Here is a 24,510-nt window from a genome sequence, read left to right on the forward strand (position 1 = left end):
ATATTTATATATTTATATTTATATATTTATTTATATTTATTATTCTAATTTAATACCATGTAATTAAATACCATGTCCGCTGAAAATGATATGATTTTGAAAAATAAAGTCGAAATGCACTAGACATTTTTATTTAAATAGTTTCCCCACTCCTACGAAGTACCACGAGTGCTTGATGTGCGCATCAAAACTACAAAGTATATTGGTCGACTTCGGATGCGATCAAAGTCTCACTACAAATGTTTTGAAGCATCGCTCCATCTTTATTCTATATGTAACAAGGAATAAAGATAGATACTGTTTCGAAACATTTGTAGGAGACTTTTACCGTACCTTTTATGATATTCCTGTCAGTTCGTAACAAGCAGCACGTGAAGAAATATATTTTGTGGCATGTCGCAAGTCTGTGTACTTATATTTGTGAATATTAGTGATATTTCTAATTGGATAACAAATTATCTTGTTTTGCGCAGATGATAAGTCAAAAAAAAAAAAAACAGTTCTTTCTGACGACAGTTTTAAAACAACAGCCGAAACGTTCTAAGTCCAAATTGATTTTTGTTTATTTTGCCACCTCGTCCGAAGTTCGTATATTTGTCTGTTATCTTTTATGTTTTCTAGTATATACATTTAATTAGACGTTATAATTACATATATGTAATATTCAAAATTATATTAATTATTTCTGTAAGTACAAGTAATTAAAGCTTTGAAGTTGCAAATAAATTTGATTATTGCAAATGTGATAATCAGATATGTTATTATAATTTTAATATGTTAAAAATAGTTTTTAAAAATGCTTTTTTATACACACTTATCTCTTTATGTTTCTTATGTTAATAAATATTAGTTTAATACACACATATGATACTTTCCTTACAATAAATACTTTTTAAAGTAAAAATTTTTTTCGAATTGAAAAAAGCGATCTTTGGAAATTTATTCTAACAAAGGAATATGTTCCATATTGAATTCCGAGCAGTCACTTCGATTTTGTATAGAAAATAGATATTTTCGCAAGATGTTTCTTTCACAAACATATATGACCTACTAGCTTGTGTTCATATACACATATATAAGAGTTTACCTAACTACCTTGAGTAAGGTAGTTTTGCCTGTGTAGGGTATACAAAAGCGAAATAACGGCTCGGCGATTTATGTACCTGTGTGTTCCATGTTTTCGAATTTTGAAAACTCGTTTTAACGACCTATTTTAGACTTACACACACGAAGTGTAAAAAGAACACAAAATTGAACGTTTAACCCGAAAAAGTAAACTCTCTAATCTGCGTACTTTTTTGCACAACAGTATAAAAGTAGTATGTCTTCTTTGTTGAAAGTTTTTTACTGAAGTTACTAATCAGAAAGTATTTGGTCGACAAATAATTTATATTGCATCATATTTATTATCAACAGGTTCTTCAGCATAATTTATGTTACAAACCGTAAGAATTCACTTTTTCTCACAACAACTCTACAAAATTTTAGAATTTTATAACTTCTATTATATAGAATGCACAAGCACAGCAAATTTCACGATTAAGACAAATATATAAAACAGACACACATCAGTTTTATCAAAATTACAATGGATCCGGAAAAGTACGTTGTACATAACGTAGTACAATCCACTATAACACAATCCATTATAAAAATATGTGAACAAGAAATGCCCAATAACATTTTTTCTGGAAAATGTATGCATGTTGGTTGCGGTCCGGGTAACACAACAATGTCGTTGCTCTTGCCAAATCTTCATCCACATGCGACATTGATAGGTAATTAAAACAAACTCGACATATTATTAAATCTGATCAGCTAAATACTGATGTAATCGCTAATCATGTTTAATATTCATTGTTTAATAATCATCGTTGTGATTGTACTATTCAGGTACAGATATTGACGAGGACATGATCGAATTTGCGAACAAAAACTACCGCGTTGAAAGACATTTGACATTCGAAGTGATGGACATACAAACAAAACGATTACCTGACAAATATGTTTGTGAATTTAATCACATCTTTTCATTTAACACTTTACAATGGTGCACTGACATTCAGTAAGAAAAATTTTTAAAACAAAATATGGACTGCAATTACATAGTATGAGAAATTCATACTAGTTGACTATACAATATATTAATAATTATATGATATATCATTAATACAGACAAGCGTTTGTGAATATTTATCACATGCTTCGAAGCAATGGGAGTGCATTGTTTTATTTTGAAATAAAGAGTGATGTTCCTTCAATTCTCGAAACTTTGGCGACTGATAACCGCTTTGCACCATATAGTCAGGTCATCATAAGCATTCTTATTATGATATTTATCTTGCAAAAAGTGTCGTCTAGAAATGATTAAGAATATTTTATTTTTATGCAGGAACTGAGCGATGTTTATCTATACAGCAAACCTGTGAGTTTTTTTGCATTAGGAATAACAAAATTCCTTGCAAGTATAGGATTTTCGATTGATACTTACAATGTAGAAGGTTTTACAATTTACGGTTATGAGCATTTTGAATCAGTTCTTGGTATATATTTATATGCAAATAAATATTTTAAATTTTATGCTATATGATTAGTATTTTCATAATGTAAATTTTCTTCACACACGCTATTTCTAAATTAAAATTTATTTCTTTTTTATAGCTACTACTCTTTCGTCCATGAGTCCGCTAATACATAAACTACCGATTCATTTAAGGGAAAAATTCAGAAATCAGTTTGCTTCCAACTTTAAAAAAAAGTATGTACATTCCAGTAAAAAAAACTCGTTGAAAAACAATATAAATACCACAATACTAATAGTGCATGTATTTAAATTGCCACAATTACGTTACAAATTTCTACTGACTTCCAATGAAATTCCACCGAATGCATTGGTTTCCAATATTTCATTGAACGAAGCACACCAAGAGAACGTACATAGTGTAATAGAAATGTATGCAAAGGTGTTGCGATATATGACTGGAAAATGTATGAACATTAGTTGTGGTCTCGGTGACGTAACAAATTTACTTGTATCAGCTCTTGATCCAAATGCGACACTGATAGGTAAGCAAGTAACCAAACAATTTGTATAATACACACTAATAAGTTGCTAAGTATTATTTAATATTAAACATTATTGATTGTTTAATATTATATGTTAATGTTCAGGTATAGATACTAGCAAGTCCGTAATCGAATGTGCGAGACAACTTAATAAAAATGAAAGATTAACATTCGAAGTGTTAAACATAGAAACCAAAGTTTTACCTGAAAAATATGTTTCTCAATTTGAGCACATTTTTTCATTTTGTGCTTTACAACAGTGCAAAGATATTCGGTAAGAAAAAGTCTTAAAAAGAAAGATATATTACAATATATGTGTAGAGTACTATTATATATATATAGAATATACTATATATACGTATTATTATATAGAATATATAGTATAGTATATACAATATAGATATATACAATTATAGATTACACACACTGTTTTGTTTTGATAAAATGTTCTTATTTCTCCATCTTTTTTCTTTTTTTCTTCTTGATTATTAGAAAATATAATAGTCTAATTTACTATTTTAAAAATTAAAAATTCTCATGTTTTGTTAGAAAAACACATTTTATACACATATGTATATATGTATGTATATGTACATATAGTATTAACATATATTTTATTTATTTATTTATACGCATACTAAATGTATATTATATTTAACTATTTTTTTATTTGCTCATACTCTCATATTATATATATTATTTTTATTTGAAACAATTATCTTTATTTAAGACAAGCATTTGTGAATATTCATCGCATGCTCCGACCGGGTGGATTTGCAGTTTTGTGGATTAAAACAGAGAGTGATATTTCTGAAATTCTTCAAACTTTAGTAAATGATGAACGCTTTGAAAACCACATTACAATGGTAAACATTATTATTGTAATGCTATGCCCCAATCGTCTGAAAAAAATTGTTCAGTATTATTTTATTTTAATATAGGACAAGACAAAACTTTTACGTATGTACGACATCAACTTTTCACTTAAGAGAGATACAATAAACATACTTAAAGATATCGGTTTTCTTATTCGTCACAGCTCTTTCAAAGTAGAATATTGCAGATCTAAATATTTTTATGAATATTTAGGTACGTAAATATATGCTATTATATATGTATATTACACGACATATTAACTTCTGTAAAATATGATTATCATTTTTCTAATTTCTTCACATGCAGCTATTAGTAAAATATAAATTATTAATTTTCAATAGATTTCTTTATCAATAACATCTTAACACCAATGATAAGTAATATGCCGCCTGAAAAAAAAGAAGAATTCAAAGAAGCCTTTAGAAATGAAATTATAAAGAGAAGTGTGGATCCCAATTTAAAAATAGGTATAAATAAGTTACTTCTAAAGAATGTGTGCAAAGGAGACACATCAACAATGATATTTGCAGACAAAAGAACAATATGATGAAAGTGTAAAAGTACACATACACATTATATGAGATCGAGCATTCTTGAGTAATGATACAAAATATATATGTATAATTTTTTAATACTATAGTAAAATATAGCATAAGACACAATGTACAAATATACGAGCAGTATATTACTACTACTTAGTATTTATTATTATAATGTATAAAATGACAAAACGTTTTATTTGCGTGTGTACAAATGTTTTATTATATAACCATATGTGAAACAAAGAAACGTAAATAATAGAAATATTTGATAATAAGCAACAATGACAAATATGTACACTCAACGTTTTATCCACACAATTACTTCAGAAGCATGTATACATATACAGATAACCCTCGTATAAGTGATACTTGAACAACGCGGCTTATAAATTGTAATAAAATAGAGTCCAATTTCGTTTTTTCAAAATGCGCGTTTATGCGTCGAATAAGGCGATTTGTATAACGCGGCATTTCTGTGAGAGTTACCTGTAATTCTCTTGCTTTTAATGTAACTTTACATTTTACTTTTACTACAAGATAATTTCGAAATTATTATATGGTAAAATTTGTGCATCAATAAATCATAAATATATCATACAAGACACTTGTATAATAATTTCTATTAATACATCATAAATACATTTCTAAAACAAGAAATCAAAAAGTCCCGCCTAATTACAGAGTACAATGAGTGTTTGATGTGCGCATAAAAACTAGGAAGTATAACGTTCGATTTTGTGATAGTATCGTCAGTTTGTAACAAGCATGTGAAGAAACATACATATGACATGTCGTAAGTCTGTAATATGTATTTATATATACATATGTGATAACTATCAGTGACATTATTTTAAATAGATAAAAAATTATCTTATTTGAGTAAATGATAAAATAGAAGAAGATAGTTCTCTTACGACAGCTTTACAACCAACAGCCGAAACGTTTTCAAACCACAAATCTTATACTTTTATTGTCGCGATCCTACTTCAGGCAAAGTTCATATTCGTTCGGTAATACATATTTTTTCGTTTTTTTTTGGCATATTTACTTTGCTAGACATCACAATTAGATGTATAAGAGAAATCGAAACTATACTTCATATTACTTTAAGTGTACAATGTAACCAAATCGTTAAAGTTGCAAACGACTGTGATTATTAGATAATGTGATGATTAGATGTATATATTATTATATACAATTCTATCTATAATAATAAAATATATTTATAATAATAAGATATATGTCAAAAATATTTTGAAAAAGTATTTTTTTACATATATTCATCTCTTTTTATGTCTCTTATGTTAACATATATTATTATTTGTGAATTCCAGTTTAAAATTCCATACATTTTATACTTCTCTCTCTACAATTGATATTTTTTTAATGGAAAGTCTTTTTTTCGGATAAAATCAAGATGATTTTTGAGAATTTTATATAACAGAGACATACTATATACTTCATTTAACATACACAAGTAAGTATATCGCCGTCATTTTGATCATTTTTCGACCAAAAAATAGATGTTTTAACGTGAAAATAGATGTTTTTTTTTACAAATACATATAACGTATTCCGGTTATGTACATATGTATATATAGATATATATAAGAATTCTGTTTGAATAGGGTAGTTTGTTTGTGTAGGGTCGGTATTCAAAAGTAAAATAACGTCGACAGTTCGCATACCTGTGCGTCCGGCATAGTCCGTTTTCGCTCCAAACCCGGCTACACATAAGAGGTTGTAACTATCGTACTTTTTTTTTATTTTTGAAAATTCGCTTCAAAAACATTTTCTAGATATTTTACAGATACAGAAAAATGTAAAAAAATAAGTTTTGTTTTATTTTGCCTCGAAAAAGGAGATACTCCTCTTAATTTACATACATTTTTATATTATGAAATCTTCTCTAATGTTAAAATTACTAATCAAAATTTATTCGATCGGCAAATAATCCACTATATCTCATAGAATACAGTATTCATTATATACTGTATTATTTATTATAGAGTATACAAGGTTTTTAGTATGATTCATATTCATCATGTCTTGTAACAAACCACTGTTTCCCGCAATAAAATTCTAAATATATGTATATACAGCTTTATATCTTTCAGTGTAAAACGCTGAAACCGCAAGTTTCACGAGGAAGTTAAAGATAAAAACTATTTATTTCCTACAACAATTATATTAAAATAAACAATTATATTAAAATGGATCCGCAAGAATATCTTAACCGAAGCATTACACAAAGAAACAATATAAAAAATTTAATAAGTGAGTTTAAGAACGAGTTAAAAGTTAAGTCTGGAAAATGTATGGACGTTGGTTGTGGTCCTGGTAACTCAACATTCGAATTACTCTTACCAGCTTTACATCCGAATGCGACACTGATAGGTAAGCATCTCAACAAGCATTTACATACTACGAAATTGTTAAGTACTGTTCAATGATCAAACATCATTGTGATTGTATATCATGCAGGTATAGATATTAGCGAGGCCATGATCGAATTTGCAAACAAAAACTACCGTAAAAGTGAAAGATTGTCATTTGAAGTGATGAACATACAAACAAGAGATTTAGATGAAAAATATATTAATGCGTTTGATCACATTTTTTCATTTCACGCTTTACACTGGTGCTCGGATTTTAGGTAAGGGAGCTTTTTAATTATGAATATAAAAAGTGTATATTTATAAAAAGTCGTTCTTGATTTAACTTCTCGAGTTTGAGCAATTCTAGTAAATCTGTTTTCTTAACTCTTAATTAAAATCGAAAGTAGCTGAGTCGAAAGAGACTCTATTGTAGATAAATACTCGATATTTTCAAAAATTTTTATGTTTTATTAGAAGAATATTTTTCATATGTACATAATATGTATTTATTTGTAATTGTAGTTATTTATTTATACGCATACACATATTATTATTACACTCTTTATTTAAAACAGACAAGCGTTAAGAAATATCTATCACATGCTCCGACTTGGTGGAACTGCACTTTTGTGGTTTAAAATAGAGAGTGATCTCGCTGAAATTGTCGAAACTTTGACGAATAATCAGTTCTGGGCACCATATGAACTGGTAAATATCAGTAATTTGATGCTTATCTTGCAATCGACCGAAAATTGCTATGTTGGAGAAATAATTAATTATTGTTTTATTTTTATGCAGAAAATCGAAAACCTTTTTCGATTTGACACAACATTTGTATTAAGAACAGAAACAAAAGATTTCCTTGAGAGTATCGGATTTCGTATTAATATATATCGTCACCAGACAGAATATTGCACAACCAAATGGTGGGAAAACCGTTTATGTATGTATACATAATCTTCGAAAATATATACATATGTATATAAACTGTTTGAATTCTACGCATTGTGATCATGTTAGGAATTATATACCTATAAGTACATTAATTTCTTTGCACACGCATCTATTTATAATTTATTATTTTCTGGCAGCTGATTTGATCGACTGTAACATAAAACCATTGATAAAAAACTTGCCGCATCACCTACAAATGGAATTTAAGGAAAAACTTACAGAGGAAGTTATGAAAAATAGTATTGACCCTACCGTATCAGATTCGTATCGAAAGAATGTGATCGTGGGAGACTCAGCACTACTGTTTGTGGAAAAATGTGGTGAAAGTATAATAGAATAACGTATACAATACATTAGAATGGCCATTTTCGCGTAATGTGACAAAAAATATATACGATTGTTTTAATACTATAACAAACTACGCACACGCGACGTGCAGATATTTAGCAATATTAGTAACATAGTAATTAGTACTATAATATAGAAAATTGTCTTTTCTATATTAGCGCGTTAAATTTATTCGTACAAATGTTTTATTGTATGACTACATAAACAACAAAAAGAAATGACGATAATATCTCTATAATAAACACCAAAGATAAATCATCAATGATGTTTTAAGAAATCTAAAATGTGTCTTTAATATATTTTACGTGCATTAAGTTGTTCGATTTGTCAAATGAGTAAGATAGAAATATATGTAATATTTACGTTCACGTGTAAAATTGGGTCAGAGCAGTTTCGAAGACGTTTTGCTTTCAACGGAGAAATGTGGGTTAGTGAAAATTCTCGAATCGTTACCGGTTTCATGATATTTTTTCTAAATTAAAAGATACATTAAATAATATTTTTAATAGAAAAAATAAGAATTTTCTATTATCTAAACTTTTCATACTTTTTCGAGTTACTTCACATGTAACAAATAGCACGCATTATCTTTTCTTTTAATAGAAAATATATCTTTCTTCTCTCTCTCTCTTTTCTTAGTCATAATATTGTGTGTGTGTGGGTGCTGTCAAAAGAAAATTAATATTATAAACGCACGTTAGGAAAGCGTGTCTTAAATTTTGCGAATGAGAAGCAGACAAATTGCAAGAGTAAAAGTAGCACAATGTGCACATTGTAACAAAACGAGGTTTTTACCAGTTCCACACTCGGTGTTCTAAAGGAAGGTTGCCGATAATTCAACTGGTAGTTTTTTCTGAAATGTTGATAGTACGATAAGTGCCCTCTGATTTACGAAAAACAACGGTGATGAATTTTTCTGTTTCCGTAAAGTGATTTAGCACATTTAATTCACATATTTCGACTGTGACCACGCTTGTTTCTACTGGAGATTCTTAACAAAAAAACGAAGTGTGTACTCTTACACGCATAATGTACAGAATACTAATTTGTTCCTCTAAATGGATTGTACGTTAAATCAACTGGTCAGGTTTCACATAGGATTTCACACACATAACACGTGTTTTCGACGTTCTTAATTGTAAATCAAAGGCCACCAGTGAACATGGATAATATTTATTATGAGTAGATCATTCTCGATGAAGATTAACTCTTTTTTTTCCTTTCCACTTTATTCTTATATCACATGTACACACACATATTATAATTTCAAATATTTTATCTTAAAACGTGTATATCTACATCTATTATATAATCACTATATTTCCACAGAAATTTTCAACGTTGTACAAAGTTTCAAAAAGTGATCACAAATAGATGACCGAAACATTTTGAGAACAATTATTGTGAGGTTATTTTACATTTAGATGCTCATAATATATCACAAAGTTCTTTTTGCTTTAATTTATAATAATATACGTTTATTAAGATCAAATTTCTTTGTAAACAAAAAATCATACGGAAGAGAGAAAGAGAGAGAGAAAAACGTGAAGTTGGTGAAAGTTTTTTTCACTTGACACGCGTGCTTTGCATTCCATCGCACGAGAAGCCACATCTTCGCGATTTCAAACTGACGGAATTTGTCGCATTCTTGTGACACGCGTATTCTGAATGATACCGAAGCCGACGCGACAGGCAACTCGACAGTGAAAGAACTTTCTTCACAATTACGAAGACCGGCTAGCTGCGCCGGTCGATCGGCACGGGTTTCTTTGTGGAACCGAAGTGAAAGCGTGCGCGAGCGTGACGGTGATCTTTGGCGAATAGTTCTCTGTAGCATCTCCGTCAAATCGGCGCAGAACACCGAAAAGGAAAATACCACCGAAGAGAACAAAAACGTTTTCGTCAAATGTTCGTGGAAGCGCGATATAATGCACGTTTGCGGCGGGATCCGACGAAACACGTGGTGTGCGGTGTCCCATTGGTGTGAAAGAGAAACAACACGTTCGTGATAATTATTATTATTAATTTTAGTGCAGCGTGAATGGCGAGTGAAAATATGCATTTGCCTGCGCAGTTTCACCGGCAGTCTACACTTCTTATCTTAATTCTGATTCTTTACGTTTCAACGTCAGCTGATACTCGTGGGTTTCGTCAGGAAGTTGTAACAGCGCCTTCTGTAAGTTCTATTCTAAGTCAAGCTGATTCAATTGAGAGATGTTCATGTGCGTTTTGTATAACAAATATGCATCGTGAAGAGAGAAATTTTTAGCAAAATACTTTTCGCACAGACAACAATACGTATAAGAATTACAGAGCATTTTATACATATTTTTTCTTCTGTGCTCAGTGAATATTCATCAGTATGTATCATTTGTGTACGTATCTTCAATTCATAAACAAATTGATCAGTCACATATTAATTAGCAATTAATCACTAATTCATAAATACAGTTGACGACTAGTGATTAATGATTTCTCCCAATAAGCGGAGATATGTATTTTGTTTCAAATGCTGGACGGGGTCGTAATCACTGGTGCATAAAAAAAAGGTGTAAATAAAAAGTGCACGCGACACATGCGCTTGCACACAGGATATCTAGTTCACGCCGTAGACACGATAATTTAACGATTCGGACCTTGACTCATTATTCAGATCATGGTTACTTTCTCTCATTGTTTATGTTGCGCTGTGCGGGGAAAAATGAACGCATGCGGACAACGCTAACAAGCGTTGCGCTTTTCTTTCAGAACAATTCGTCGATCGCTTCGAGTCGAACTCGCGACGGCAAATTTTTATTCGACGAACTGTTCGGTTTCGATATCAGCGATATCGAAAGTGACGAGGAGACGTTGAAAAACTGCACGTGCGGTAAGATAATTATTTATTGAATTGCGTGTCACTTCATTTGCATATACTCGCAAATTATCTTGTCAAGTTGATCATTAGTATGTAACACAAAATAAATTGCATGAGACACAAATTAAGTACTTGTGTGCAAACTTACATCACAATCTCGTTTTTTCATCTTGAAGTAATTCTTTTCAGAGTGCGGTTTGTCCAATCAACCGAAGAACCGAATCGTTGGAGGACGACCGACGACACCGCATAGATATCCTTGGGTCGCGAGACTCGTGTACAACGGTCAATTTCACTGCGGTGCTAGTCTACTCAGCAATGATTACGTAATTACCGCGGCTCATTGTGTGCGAAAGTATGTACATTATTTATAACAAAACAACAAAATAAAATACAAACCTACAAATTGCATTAGATTCGTATCACACTTCGGATTGGAACTGAGATTGGATTGTAATCAAATCAAAACAGTTGACTAAGCAGAAAATTCACTAAGCTTAAAATTGATTTTCTTTCTTCTGATCGATTAACTTTCAATTCAATTTCAATTTTAATACGTAGTGTGATACGGGCATTCATAAAATGAGAGCGTAACGTTTGCAGACTGAAGCGATCCAAGATGCGCATAATTCTCGGCGATCACGATCAATACGTGAATACCGATGGAGTTGCTATCATGAGAGCGGTGAGTGTTGTGATACGTCATAGGAATTTCGATATGAACTCCTTCAATCACGACGTGGCTCTTCTGAAGCTACGCAAGTCCGTGAAATTCTCCAAGAAAGTTCGTCCGGTTTGTCTGCCTCAACCAGGTATTACAAGACAATCGATTAATATGTAACGTGAACTATCTTAATATAATAATATCATCGAACTATAAATATGTATCGCATTCTCAATTCGCTGTTGCAGGAACCGATCCAGCCGGAAAAGAGGGAACGGTTGTGGGATGGGGTCGAACGGGAGAGGGAAGTACGCTGGCTGGAGAAGCGCGCGAAGTGCAAGTGCCGATATACAGTTTGACGCAGTGTCGAAAGATGAAGTACCGAGCGAATCGAATTACCGAGAATATGATCTGCGCCGGTCAAGGTAGTCACGATTCCTGTCAGGGCGACAGTGGCGGGCCTCTTCTCGTGGAAGAAAGCGACAGATATGAAATAGCTGGTAACATATTTTTGGTCATTCGCTTTTTAATTAGTTTTACTTTTATACTGTGTGATATGTACGTATATATTTATTATATACATAATAAATAGTAAGTAATATATAATTTATATTTAGGAATAGTTTCGTGGGGAGTTGGTTGCGGTAGACCTGGCTATCCCGGAGTTTACACACGAGTTGCCAGATATCTGAACTGGATCAAATTGAATATGAAGGAAGGCTGTTTCTGCACTTGACTGGATTTAAGTCTTAAAATCTCTGTTTTACATAAAGATTCGAAGAGTACAGATGATATAATAATCGTTATCACATGCGATCACATACGTGATCATCGTGTTGGCGCGATCGCACACGTGAGCGATACTTTAGACAGATATGTAGCTCAATTTGCTCATAATAGAATTATTATAAATATTATAGTTCCTTATTTGGAGGCCATAATTTTTTAATATATATTGTCAATTAACTTTATTTATTTATTGTGCATCTCTTTCTGTAATCTACAGTACAATGTGGAGCTTATCCGCGATTAGCTTGCGCCACACGTTTCTATTGCACGAATAGCGGTCGAACGTTTCCGGAATAATCAGCAACTGGTAACGGTTTATCGTCGCACAGAGAACCGGGCTAAAGTTGACGCACACAAAAATACGTTCCGTGTAGAAGTGTCTCTGTAAGCGTAATCAATAATTTGTACGTAATAGCAAATGTGTAGTGTAATTTACGTCCAAATAGTGCAATATATTCAAGTGTAAACAGTTTTTACACTGACGATAACAATTGACAAGATCCGAAAATTTACGTTTCAGTTTTTGTAAATGATTAATATCAATAATAATAATATAAGTTATTTTGCAAACTATTTGTCGTTCAATTGTTTTCTCGATATTACTTCTAAAAATAATATGTAGGCACAAACAATTGACTGACATAGAATGTTGGTTGGAAATTTTGGTCGAAAGTGGAAATATCGAGACTTTAATAGGATCGTTGCTTTAATAGGACCGCTTTTCGTTCTCCGAACCGGTTGGCGAGAAATTGTTGATACGAATCGCTGGCGATTGAAGTACCTTGTCGAACGGGACCGAATGACGCACCAAATGCGTATGTGCATATAATAAACTACACACATGCGAGTGTTCTCGCGTGCAACCTTTTCTCGCTGCGTATCATCTTTACTTTTGCTTGTGTTTCGTTGCGTTTCACTGACACGCCGCGATACTACTACGCAAACACGCGTTCATTTTGGAACATTTATTAAAACATTATTTAAACATTACTTTTCGTAAGAGAGAAAGAAAGTACGCGTCTCACATACTTATATCCTACACTACATATATCGTAAATCTCTTTTTAATATGTAACTTATCACCTAGAATTTTATTCTAAAATAATTAATTTGTTTCTAATTTGCATCGTATTACTTAATAAGAGAAATGTGCTGAAATATGAGTTTTGTTCCTTTATATCGAAATTCGTCGAGACATATGTTCCACAAGTTATCGCTGGCGATGATTTTTCTAATATCGCAGCGGCCGTGGCCGTGATGAGAGTCAATAACAGACATCTGTGATTCGACCCTGAACGTGAACTGGTCAGATACCGGCCGGTCTTGGCTGTACCCGCCTTCCCTTCCGGAATAGCAATTACCTCTTCGACCTCAGTCTTCCACAGTCGGCGTAGGACGCCAGCGATAGTCGCTCTCAGTCAGGGACATGTCCATGACTCGTTCCTGACGGTGCGGCGACTTCTTCATTCAGCTGTCAAAGACCCCGCGAATATTTTCGGTTTGAAAGTGCGTTATACTGTTGTGGGTGCGGCAAGTTCGATCAGAGTTTGCGGAATATGAAGCTCCTGGGCTATTTGAGTTTGCTGTGCATTCTGTTCTCCGTAACGGAAAAATGTCAGGTACGACGTGATCATTGTGTTGACATGTTTGTTTTTTTATTGTTTTTTATTACTTTCCTTTGTGTAATATATTGTAGAACAAGTTTTCTATTATTATATAATTTTTCCGTTTGTGAAATACAATAAATGAAAAAAATACCGATACGAGCCGTAGTTTTCTATTATATTATGTCGCAACGTTTAAAGAACTTGCACTTTATCTTTTTGCCTGGAGTCAGTGTGAAACAATTGAAGTGAAGTTTAAATGAATAAATAACAGTGTGTAAGTATTTTTGTTTTAATTTTCAGGGCGGAAAATTAGGCGACAAAATGAAAAACTTCTTCGGGCTTTTCGGCAATAAGCCACCTTACTCCAATGACTCACCCGCACCTTGCTACTGCAGTGAGTAAATAAAACGCAGTCGTCCGTGCTTACATTAATCTTTCTTAGAATAATACAGCGCGCGCGCGCGATAAAAACTATACTGCAGAAAAATAATGTCACAACGCAATTACCGATGCAATCTAGGTTGCGGATTGCGAAATGAGGAAAGTCGCATAGTCGGAGGGCAGCCGACTAGTATGAATGAATATCCATGGATGGCGAGACTATCTTACTTGAACAAATTTTATTGCGGAGGCGCGCTCATTAACGATCGCTACGTGATTACAGCCGCGCATTGTGTGAAGGGGTAGGTACGGTTGGTAAATATTTTATATAGTTTCTCTCCAGAGCCTTTTTTCGAAGTTTGTATTTCTGTATGAATAAACAATTGTTAAAGCCACGAAACTATTTTTGTGAATTAGCGTAACTGTATAAGAGAGAGCACAAAATCATTTCTAATCGTGCTAATCATCTCCTGGATGCGCAAACAGGTCGAGCTTCACATTTGCATTCTCACGCTACGAGGAAAGCATTTCGTGCCGTTAATCCTGAAGTCGAATACTAAGTAGTTCCACATATATATACACACATACATACACATTGTTGACAATTATAATAATATTAAATAAAAAATTAACATACAACATATTGTTTGCAAACAAACTTCAAATTATTTAAATGTATTCACAACAAAAACTGTGTCGCTTTAAAATTACGCTTTATTTCTCTCATTGTTTATTTATATAGATTGCAGAGAATTAAATGACTTCTCTTTATGATCTTTTTTATGTTAATAATGTTAATAATTTTATGTTAATATCTTGTGTAATTTAATTCTAAACAAAATTTAACACAAATTTAAACGTATTTGCTTTGCTTGCTCGTTTGTTCATCTGCCAGACGAATGTGATCAGTTCTTCTAGTCTTATTTTCAGATTTATGTGGTTCATGATCAAGGTTACTTTCGGGGAGCACGACAGATGCGTCGAGAAAAACCCGGAAACCCGATACGTCGTGCGCGTCATGACTGGCGACTTCAGTTTCCTGAATTTCGAGAATGACATCGCGCTACTTCGCCTCAACGAGAGAGTGCCACTGAGCGACACGATACGGCCGATTTGTCTGCCGACTAAATTGGGTAAAATATCTTCGAAGTTTTAATAGTTTCATAAATATTCTGAATCATAAAATGCGAAATAAAGTTTTCACTGCCGTTCCGCGAAACGCTCTCGTATCTCGCAATCTCCGTGTGTCGAATTCAATATTCCGCCTTCGACATACGTCACGCGTGATTTTCTGTCCGATCGGTGCGCGTTTAAATTAGCGTGGCCGCGATTGTTAATTTCGAGGTACAAATGGTATCGCGTAGTGCGGCGTGTAATATCACACAATATTGTTGCGCGATACGCGCAACTAAATAAGTCGCAGTCGTGTTGTTTATTATGTGACGATTACGCGATAGTTAAGCCATAAATTGTTAGTATACGGGTACTAAGCCGAGTGTAACGCACTATCACGGCGCATAACTGCGTAAAATGCAAGATTTCTCCGGAATCGAGGACTTGAATTTGCATGTCGAATGCACACCGATAATCTTCTTTGTGTGTATTAACACGGCGTGACATGCTTGCAAGTATTGTTTGTTGTTGATAATAACGTATATAGTATATTATTCGCACTGATAATGACATGTTTCAAAAGTGCGATTTTTTAATTGAAAAACATTTTTGCGAACGACAAAATTCTTTTTATTAATTAAAATTCTTTTTCAGACAACGAGTACGTAGGAGTGCAAGCGATCGCGGTAGGTTGGGGTACGTTGCAAGAGAACGGCAAACCGTCCTGCATTCTTCAGGAAGTCGAGGTTCCAGTCATGAGTCTTCAGGCTTGCCGCAATACCAGTTACAGTCCCCGAATGATCTCGGACAATATGCTCTGCGCGGGATATCTAGAGGGCCAGAAAGATTCGTGTCAGGTGATTCTTATATTCTCTAACGCGTAAAATTGCTCAATTAATTTTCTGTACAAGGGTTGATGTTTTTATTTTACTTTTTACAATGCGTATGTAACGTGTGATGTGGATACGGCGTGCAAATAAGTAATAAGAATTGTTCACAGGGTGACAGCGGCGGGCCATTGATAGCTGAGCGCGAGGATAAAAAATACGAGCTTATCGCGATAGTTTCCTGGGGTAATGGGTGTGCACGGCCTGGATATCCGGGCGTATACACTAGGGTCACTCGGTATATGGATTGGATCTTGAAAAATTCAAAGGACGGCTGCTTTTGTGAGAACTGACCTACCTAACTGCTCGTGTCGCGTTTATTAGACATTTATACGACAAAGGGCATGATAGAATTTTGATACGCTACTGTAAATACGTTTTTTCTCTGACTTTGCGTTGTATTCTCAGGATACAAAAATACTCAATTATTGCCAAGAAGATTACTTGTAGTGAGATTTTGAAATAGATTTAAGCTACTAGTATCTCGTATCTTTTTATGGAAACTTTTTATTCTTACATGTACAATGTTTTGTACGAAAGTGTGTAATAAAAATTTTTTCAAATTATATCTTCAATTTGTTTCTCATTTACCTATTTGCTCTGCTTTAATCATATTGCAGCATCAAAAACTTTAATTGTTATAGGCCGACTTATTGATTTTATAAAAAAAATATTTAAAAATCATACAAAAAGTAAATAATAAATAGATATTTCTACATCTTTTAACATGTCGAAAATATCAAGAAAATTTCGTCGATGTGGCATATTGATACGCCTTAAGTGAATGTAACGGGATTGGCCGGGCTGTTACTGACCTGCTTTACGCCAAATTGAATATAAAATGAAATATAAAAAGCAAAATGAACACAACCAGGACTCATGAACGGCACAAACTTACCTGCAAACGCGAAGTATGCGGGATGTTTGTTACTCTTCGTAAGCAGTTTCGATTCCGGAGATGCGGGTGACGATAGTCCCGCTATACGACGCAAACCAGTTGTCCGAAGCGGAACCAGTATCGCTTCGACTACCGACAGAAAAGTCATGAAGCTGCAGGATTTGGTCAAATATCTTCTCGGCGTTTACTTCGTCGTGAATTTTGCAACGGCTTGTTGCGACGAGCGTGTTGACGATTTTCCCGTAAGCTTCTTCAAGTTACTTACAATTTCTAGTTTAGCAATTTGCTTGCACAAACTTATGTGTTTGACTTCACAAAGTTGCTTTGATTGCAAATCTCATACTTATTGATTAGATCGATAATCAAACTGACCCGAGACAAGAACGCGGCGTCCTGGATTTACTCTTCGGAAGATTCCGAACATGCGGCACCTGCTGTAAGCTACTCTGGTAATTAATTTTTGATTGAAAGTTCATTTTTTTATTGTTGTATATTATATTCGCAGTATGCGGCCGTTCAAATCATAAAGTCGCGCGATTGTTGGGCGGTGAATACACAGACTCGCACGAATTTCCTTGGCTAGCAAATATTCATGTAAAGTCTGAATTGTTGATCAGCGGAGTATTAATAAATGATCGCTACGTCATAACAGCGGCTAGCGAGCTTGTTGGGTTAGTACATAGTGCACTATTTAATTATCGCTGATATAATAAATAATTGCTCAAATTATATTATTAATAATAAAATAATAAAATATATTAATAATATATTGCACATATTAATATATAATAATTATTAAAATATATATATTCAAATGTAAAACAATATTTGTATGATAACAAAATACATGTTAAAACAACAATCTACTTGTAACAGAGCAACAGCACCTGAAATAAAAGTATCGTTAGGAGAATATGATCGATGTAATTTAGAAATTTCGTCCGTAAATATCAGTGCAGAGTCTATAATTTTGCATCCTGAGTTCAATCCAGAATCGTACACTCATGACTTAGCTTTGATTCGTTTGAGTCGACCGACCAAATTCGAGAAGAGAATATCGCCGGTCTGCTTACCCAATCCAGGTTTGTATTCCTTCTCTATATAATTTTATTATTACATGAAATTTATAAGATTAAAAAAATGAAATATGTTAATGACAGGAACCTGCACAAGTGTGTTTTTTCTTTTGAATTTCAGGATCGACTTACCTCGGTCAGGTTGGAACTTTGGTAGGTTGGACAGCAAGCACGTCCGAAAACAACAGCGATATTCGGACATGTCGGCCGCGAAAATTAGGACTTCCCATTCTCGGTTATAACGAGTGCGTAAAAGCGGGAATAAATGCGATGAGTTTCAACGACGATTACGGATGCATCGGAGTCGTAGGCACAAACTCGCTAGTGTGCGAAGTGAGTAATTTTTCAAAATGCAACTTTAAAATCTCTTCCGAATTGAGAAATACGTTTTGCGTAAATGTATTATTGTATTGCTAATATAGTTTTAAAAATATATTGCGTAAAACCCCAAATATATTACATATTATATTTTATATTTGTAGAATGACGTTGGATCTTCTTTGCAATATCGATCGTATTTTGGAATTTATGACCTCATAGGTAAATTTTTTTTATCTTCCGACAAGACATCTTACGATCCAAAAGAGTATTTTATTAGTAAAATTTATGAATATTTTATAGGTATTATTCCAAGAATAAACAAATGCGACAGTAGTCCAAGTCCGACTGTTTTCACGAGAATTGGTCCCCGTCTCGATTGGATATTACAGCACACTAAGGACGCGTGCTATTGTACAAAATAATAATACACAGTGACATGTGAATTTCCAACAATCTTACAAAAACCATTATTATGTACATGTAATTTTATACTGATTCGTATAATATTTTAAAACTGTTTTACATGATGATATAATATTGTAGAATTTGTTACATTTATCATTATATATGTACGTAGCTATGTACACAATTTATACATATAGAAAGTAAATATACATGTATGTTTTAGTATAATCGGAATTTTTTGTATAAGAATATAAGCTGATAATATGTCGTCACTCCCTATAATCTTGTAACTTCAAAACGCAAATTTTACAAAGAAGCATAATTAAGAGCCACCTATTGGATGTATAGACAAATACGTCTTTACGCGTGCATGGAAGACACTTTCGTATCTCTTATTCAAATTATTTTAAATGCGTTATTTGACAAAGAAATTTAAAATAATAATGAGAAAAATGAGTATGCGTGCGGTTTTTAAGCATTACATACGTTGTTCTCAATCGTAAGCGCGTCAGTTCTAAGGCTCACTATCTTATCTGGAAATTATTAGTGACTTAAACAAACCACATCCGCAGTTTACACATAAAAAAATTAAATAAATACAGCAAACATTTACGCATAGCGAGTGTCAGTCTGGCATAAAACGTCTTACTGTTAAAGTGTGTTTAACGTTATTACACATGCAGTACTTTATGCTGATTAATTTGTCGTGTCTGTTAATATTTACACTGTCGAGGTGTACGGACGCGTTGTGGTACAAACGAGTAACTCGACATTCGTTTCCGTCTTACAAAAGTGACGATTTACATGAGCATTGCGGTAAGATTTATATCCTGTAAATATGTAATTTTACATGATTTTATACACATAGAAAAAGTAAAGAAAAGATTCTGAACAGAAAATTTCTTTTTGCTATATACTTTATAAGAGAATATTACTCATATATATTGTTATATTTTATATCAAATATTATTCATATTTTATATTTTTATATTTTTATACATTGTTTACATAATTATAATGTTATGTAGAATGTGGAAAAAAAAATATATCTCCGTCGTGGCCAAGAATAATTGGCGGACAAGAAGTTTCTGAAAATGAGTTTCCTTGGATGGCCGGTATTATAAGCGTCAATCAATCGCGACTCATCTGCGGAGCGTCGATTATAAACGATCGTTACGTAATAACAGCAGCTCATTGCGTTCCTTATGGGTATACAACATAATTAATAAGAACAATTGTTTTTCACATTCAAAACATTCGATTTCTTAAAGCAAAAAATATTTAGAATTTTGCGCTAATTAAACAAATTTATAGTTTCAATAAAGATGACCTAAAAGTAAGTGTCGGCGCTCACAGTTCTTGCAAATGGGACACCAAAAGCACGATCTTTTCTGTAGAGAGTATTATACCACATCCACGTTACGAGAGAAACACGAATTTCGCCGACATCATGCTGGTGAAATTAATCATGAAAATTACCTTCAACAACATTGTCAGACCAATTTGTTTACCAAAATTAGGTAATTATCATAATGTCATGTATTAATTCTGTCTAAAATAAATCTGAAATTGAATAATAAATAAATTATTGATAATTTTTTATTGACAATTCAGGATTCGATGCCGTTTCTACATTCGCAGGACAATTTGCATCTGTTCTCGGTTGGGGATTATCAGAAAATAATTCCATGGTATATCCAAATTGCGGCTTGCGTATTGTGGATTTGATGTTGTTCAAACAATCGGAATGTCCTACCAACGTTTCCACATTAATATGCGCAGGTCACAAGCAATTGCCACGCGGCACTTGCGCGGTACTTGCACTGCAATATTTTCTATTTTTGTAAACTAATGTAGTAATACTAATATATCTACTCGGTTGTGTTTTTAATAATATTATAATACAGGAATTTTGTAATTTTTCTACAACACAATAATCTTTCTATGATACAGGGTGACAGTGGCGGGCCTCTTCAAATACTAGACAAGAATCAGAAACACGTTTTGATAGGTGAGTTGTAACATGAGCAGAGATAAGCAAAACCTGTAACAGTATATACATTGACAAAATAATTACAGGGATCACTTCAAATGGTGTGTCATGCGCCAATATCTATTATCCAGATTTTTATACAGACGTGACGCGTATGATTTCGTGGATAATACAAGTAACGAAACACGATTCTAAGTATTGTCGGCATTAATTGAACTGTCACAATCTTTGCAATAATGTAAATAATTGATTAAGTTGTTAATAAAGTTATTAATCAATAATCGTCATTTACAAAGTGTCTTCATTTCTTCGGTTCTTCCACATAAGTTTTTTGTAATATTTCAGTGAAGAAGTAAACTGCACGTTATCTGTTTCAAAGTGTGTCATACCATAATATTCCATTGTTTACGTGCTGACGTTTACAGCTTTACTACGCTACATCTAGCGCCACAATATCAAATGCGCTATTATATATTCAGAACTTCGTTGACCGCATTGCTGTTCGTAAACTGTAGTATTCGTATCCTGACCGTCAACATTCGCGATACGATATCTGCACGTATTGAGATTCGTATAAGTCCGAACGGCAAAGCACATATTACGGTTACAAATAAACCAGGAAAATCCGCAATTCTCTTTCAAATAATAAAGTGATGTACATTATTGACGCAAAAATTTAGATAAACAGCTTTCTCTTTCAAATATATGTCCAAAATATTATTATTTTATTACAAAACTGTGTTACTCAGAAATATTAGCACATACACGACTTGTTGCAAAACCGATTTTTTGTGACGGAATTTTCCACATCTAAATCTATCTACGTAAATAATAAATTTACGTAAAGAACAAATTTACGTAAAGAATGAATCTACGTAAAAAACGAATTTACGTAAAGAATGAATCTACGTAAAGAATGAATGTTCCATTTATAGAGGTTCAGATATGCATAAAGTCTACGTCAAGGTTTTGTAAATTCTGCGTATAAATATATTCTTTGGTGCAATATTTAACATTTATTCTGTAATTAGGTCGAATTACGTAAAATACAATAGTGCACGTACGTTATGTCAATTGTTCTTTAGGATCGTGATGACGATTATATTCTACCGTTCGGTTTATTGAGCGATAATGAGAATATCGATTTATGGGTACCTGGTGTATATGTTTCATCGCGATATGAAACACATCGAGGCGATATGTGTCGGCTAGGTTGTGTCGAAATTAATTATCGTTTGTTGAACGAAATTCGATATAGGAACAGAGCGTGTTCCGTGTTGCACTCAGTAGCCGTTTTCGTTTTCGACAGGTAAAATCTCGGACAGGAGTCGCGCAGCATGAGGAGACTTTTCCACTTGGTCCTGCCAGTCGTGATCGGCGTTCTTCTAATCCTAGACGTTCGTTGAGAGAGTAATTAAACGAGATTACCACGAGAGAAACAAATTGAAGAAGAGCGAAGCTCGATAATCCTGCACGATTCAACAAATAATTGCGTTGCGTTCATTTTCAGGCGGCGCTCGCACGGCATCATCGTCTGAACCTACGAGTGAATAACAATTGCGGTAACGATCGAATATGAAATCACGCGACTAGCATAAGTGTGTCCGGCGAAGCTCATTTGCTCACGAAATAGGAACAAACACTAACATTAAATCGCTATTCTAAAACACACGTACATACACGCACACCTACCTTATCGCATGATTTAACGAGCATTTCCTTTCAATCCGATTAATTAATTAACTTCATGTTAATTGCAATTTGTGAGGATAATGATGCAAAAACAATGTAAAATTGTTCGTACATGTTAGAAAATCATAAAATAAAGATGCTGGCACGAAGAGACAAAGTTTAATAAAAACAATGTCAACTTGAAATTTTTCTCACATAAACAGAATGCGGAGTGGCTGGCGGAGGGATATCGAATCGCATTGTCGGCGGACAAATATCGATTCCGCACATATTTCCATGGGCCGTAGCGATATTTAACAAAGGAAATCTTCATTGCGGCGGCACATTGATCAATAATCAATACGTGTTGACAGCCGGACACTGCGTCAAATGGTATTTTATTCGTTTTTCTTATTTCTATCATCAGTCGCGACAACGTTTTATCTAGTGTATCGCAACGTCTTATCTAAGTTTCTCTTAATGTAAACTCTTATGATATTAAATTAATTTCACGCAATATTGACGACTCTCGCAACGGGGAAAAGTAAACTTAATATTTTAATTTTTTATATTAATATTCTTGTGTTTTTTTTCCCGCGAGTTGCGCAGGACGAATCACAATGACCTGACGTTAGGTCTTGGAATGCACGACATCGAAGACCCGAACGAGGGATACATAATCGACCTTGACAAGGTGATCCTGCACGAGGACTTTGAGAGCGACAGAATTCACGATACGAATGACATTGCGCTGATTCGACTGCGGCATCCGATTCGAATCACCGACCACGTGACACCTGTATGTCTTCCGCATAAAGGTCAGTTCTCTCATTGTGTTCAAACTGAAATTATAAAATATAAATTTGTGCATGAAAAAAGAACAATAGAAACAAATATTCGATAACAGGTACCGAGTACGCCGGGCGAATTGTTAAAGTTATCGGATGGGGACGTGTTCTTAATGACGGAGCGGCCTCTCAATATCTGCGTCAAGCCTCCCTCAAAGTAATGTCATACCGCGATTGTAAAAACACTACATTTGGAAATCACATCACGGAATCGATGTTGTGCGCTTACGCCGAGAACAAGGATGCGTGTCAGGTATTTCGTCGGTTTTTGATTTCAATTAAAAAAAATATATACATATGTGTGTTTTGTATTTAATGTAATTAACAATTGTAGGGTGACAGCGGCGGGCCTCTTCTATACGAAAGATCGGACGGAAAGAACGAAATAGCGGGTAAGAATTTGCATGACACAAACGCCCATAAATCATGCCGCAAGAACGTAATTCATAAGAAAAACTTAAATCGACAATTTAATCTACTATCTTTCTCGCTTGAGATTATCAGTTTTATCACTGTGTGACAGGTGTGGTCTCTTGGGGTATCGGGTGCGCCAATCCCGGGATGCCGGGTGTATACGTGAAGAACACCGATTACCTGAATTGGATAAAATATCACAGTAAAGACGGCATTTATTGCGTAGATTCGTAGACTTTGTAAACGCGATGTTGTGCAAATATCGAGAAAAATAAACGTAAATTTAACACCTACTGTGATTTCGTTCATTCAACACATTGCCTCTCTATATAGAATTATATTAAGATATTTTATTGATGTAGAAATTGTTTTTTTATCGTTTATCAATTATATCAACTCACTGTATGTGTTCGCGGACTTAA

At 33.6% G+C, this 24,510-nt stretch overlaps 5 protein-coding genes across 6 annotated transcripts; all 5 read left to right on the forward strand.

Annotated features, from left to right (window-relative positions):
• Nucleotides 1-379: 379 nt before the first annotated feature.
• Nucleotides 380-4,596, forward strand: LOC109852193 (juvenile hormone acid O-methyltransferase-like). Of its 2 annotated transcripts, XM_020423122.1 has the most exons (12): nt 380-402; nt 474-584; nt 1,218-1,319; nt 1,417-1,778; nt 1,894-2,065; nt 2,176-2,308; nt 2,393-2,543; nt 2,662-3,066; nt 3,172-3,340; nt 3,797-3,932; nt 4,008-4,155; nt 4,284-4,596. In XM_020423122.1, exons 4-12 carry the CDS (start codon nt 1,589-1,591, stop codon nt 4,487-4,489), a joined length of 1,710 nt encoding a protein of 569 aa, XP_020278711.1. In that variant the 5' UTR covers nt 380-402; nt 474-584; nt 1,218-1,319; nt 1,417-1,588; the 3' UTR covers nt 4,490-4,596. The 2 variants fall into 2 exon arrangements, with proteins under 2 accessions (XP_020278711.1, XP_020278712.1); XM_020423123.1 differs by lacking the exons at nt 3,797-3,932; nt 4,008-4,155 and having other exon boundaries at nt 382-584; nt 4,284-4,384.
• A 2,101-nt stretch (nt 4,597-6,697) lies between these two features.
• LOC109852184 (juvenile hormone acid O-methyltransferase-like) lies at nt 6,698-8,156 on the forward strand. Its single transcript, XM_020423107.1, has 4 exons — nt 6,698-6,881; nt 6,969-7,140; nt 7,438-7,580; nt 7,954-8,156. Exons 1-4 carry the CDS (start codon nt 6,698-6,700, stop codon nt 8,154-8,156), a joined length of 702 nt encoding a protein of 233 aa, XP_020278696.1.
• A 1,449-nt stretch (nt 8,157-9,605) lies between these two features.
• LOC109852185 (transmembrane protease serine 9-like) lies at nt 9,606-17,028 on the forward strand. Its single transcript, XM_020423108.1, has 12 exons — nt 9,606-10,340; nt 10,913-11,033; nt 11,211-11,376; nt 11,625-11,833; nt 11,934-12,185; nt 12,303-12,407; nt 12,459-12,538; nt 14,382-14,475; nt 14,602-14,764; nt 15,381-15,595; nt 16,230-16,432; nt 16,576-17,028. The coding sequence occupies exons 1-12, from the start codon at nt 10,206-10,208 to the stop codon at nt 16,753-16,755; spliced, it is 1,923 nt and encodes a 640-aa protein (XP_020278697.1). The 5' UTR covers nt 9,606-10,205; the 3' UTR covers nt 16,756-17,028.
• A 311-nt stretch (nt 17,029-17,339) lies between these two features.
• Nucleotides 17,340-19,296, forward strand: LOC109852195 (vitamin K-dependent protein C-like). Its single transcript, XM_020423127.1, has 7 exons — nt 17,340-17,602; nt 17,715-17,796; nt 17,866-18,031; nt 18,237-18,442; nt 18,558-18,769; nt 18,919-18,976; nt 19,058-19,296. Exons 1-7 carry the CDS (start codon nt 17,342-17,344, stop codon nt 19,177-19,179), a joined length of 1,107 nt encoding a protein of 368 aa, XP_020278716.1. The 5' UTR covers nt 17,340-17,341; the 3' UTR covers nt 19,180-19,296.
• Nucleotides 19,297-19,806: 510 nt separating this feature from the next.
• Nucleotides 19,807-24,385, forward strand: LOC109852186 (transmembrane protease serine 9-like). Its single transcript, XM_020423109.1, has 12 exons — nt 19,807-19,978; nt 20,191-20,371; nt 20,477-20,682; nt 20,777-20,976; nt 21,116-21,173; nt 21,242-21,350; nt 21,581-21,714; nt 23,051-23,219; nt 23,436-23,644; nt 23,734-23,927; nt 24,009-24,066; nt 24,198-24,385. Exons 1-12 carry the CDS (start codon nt 19,840-19,842, stop codon nt 24,320-24,322), a joined length of 1,782 nt encoding a protein of 593 aa, XP_020278698.1. The 5' UTR covers nt 19,807-19,839; the 3' UTR covers nt 24,323-24,385.
• The last annotated feature ends 125 nt before the right edge of the window (nt 24,386-24,510 follow it).

The sequence above is a fragment of the Pseudomyrmex gracilis genome, unplaced genomic scaffold (genome assembly GCF_002006095.1).
Source record: "Pseudomyrmex gracilis isolate BER0280 unplaced genomic scaffold, ASM200609v1 scaffold_25, whole genome shotgun sequence".
Lineage (NCBI taxonomy): Eukaryota > Metazoa > Arthropoda > Insecta > Hymenoptera > Formicidae > Pseudomyrmex > Pseudomyrmex gracilis.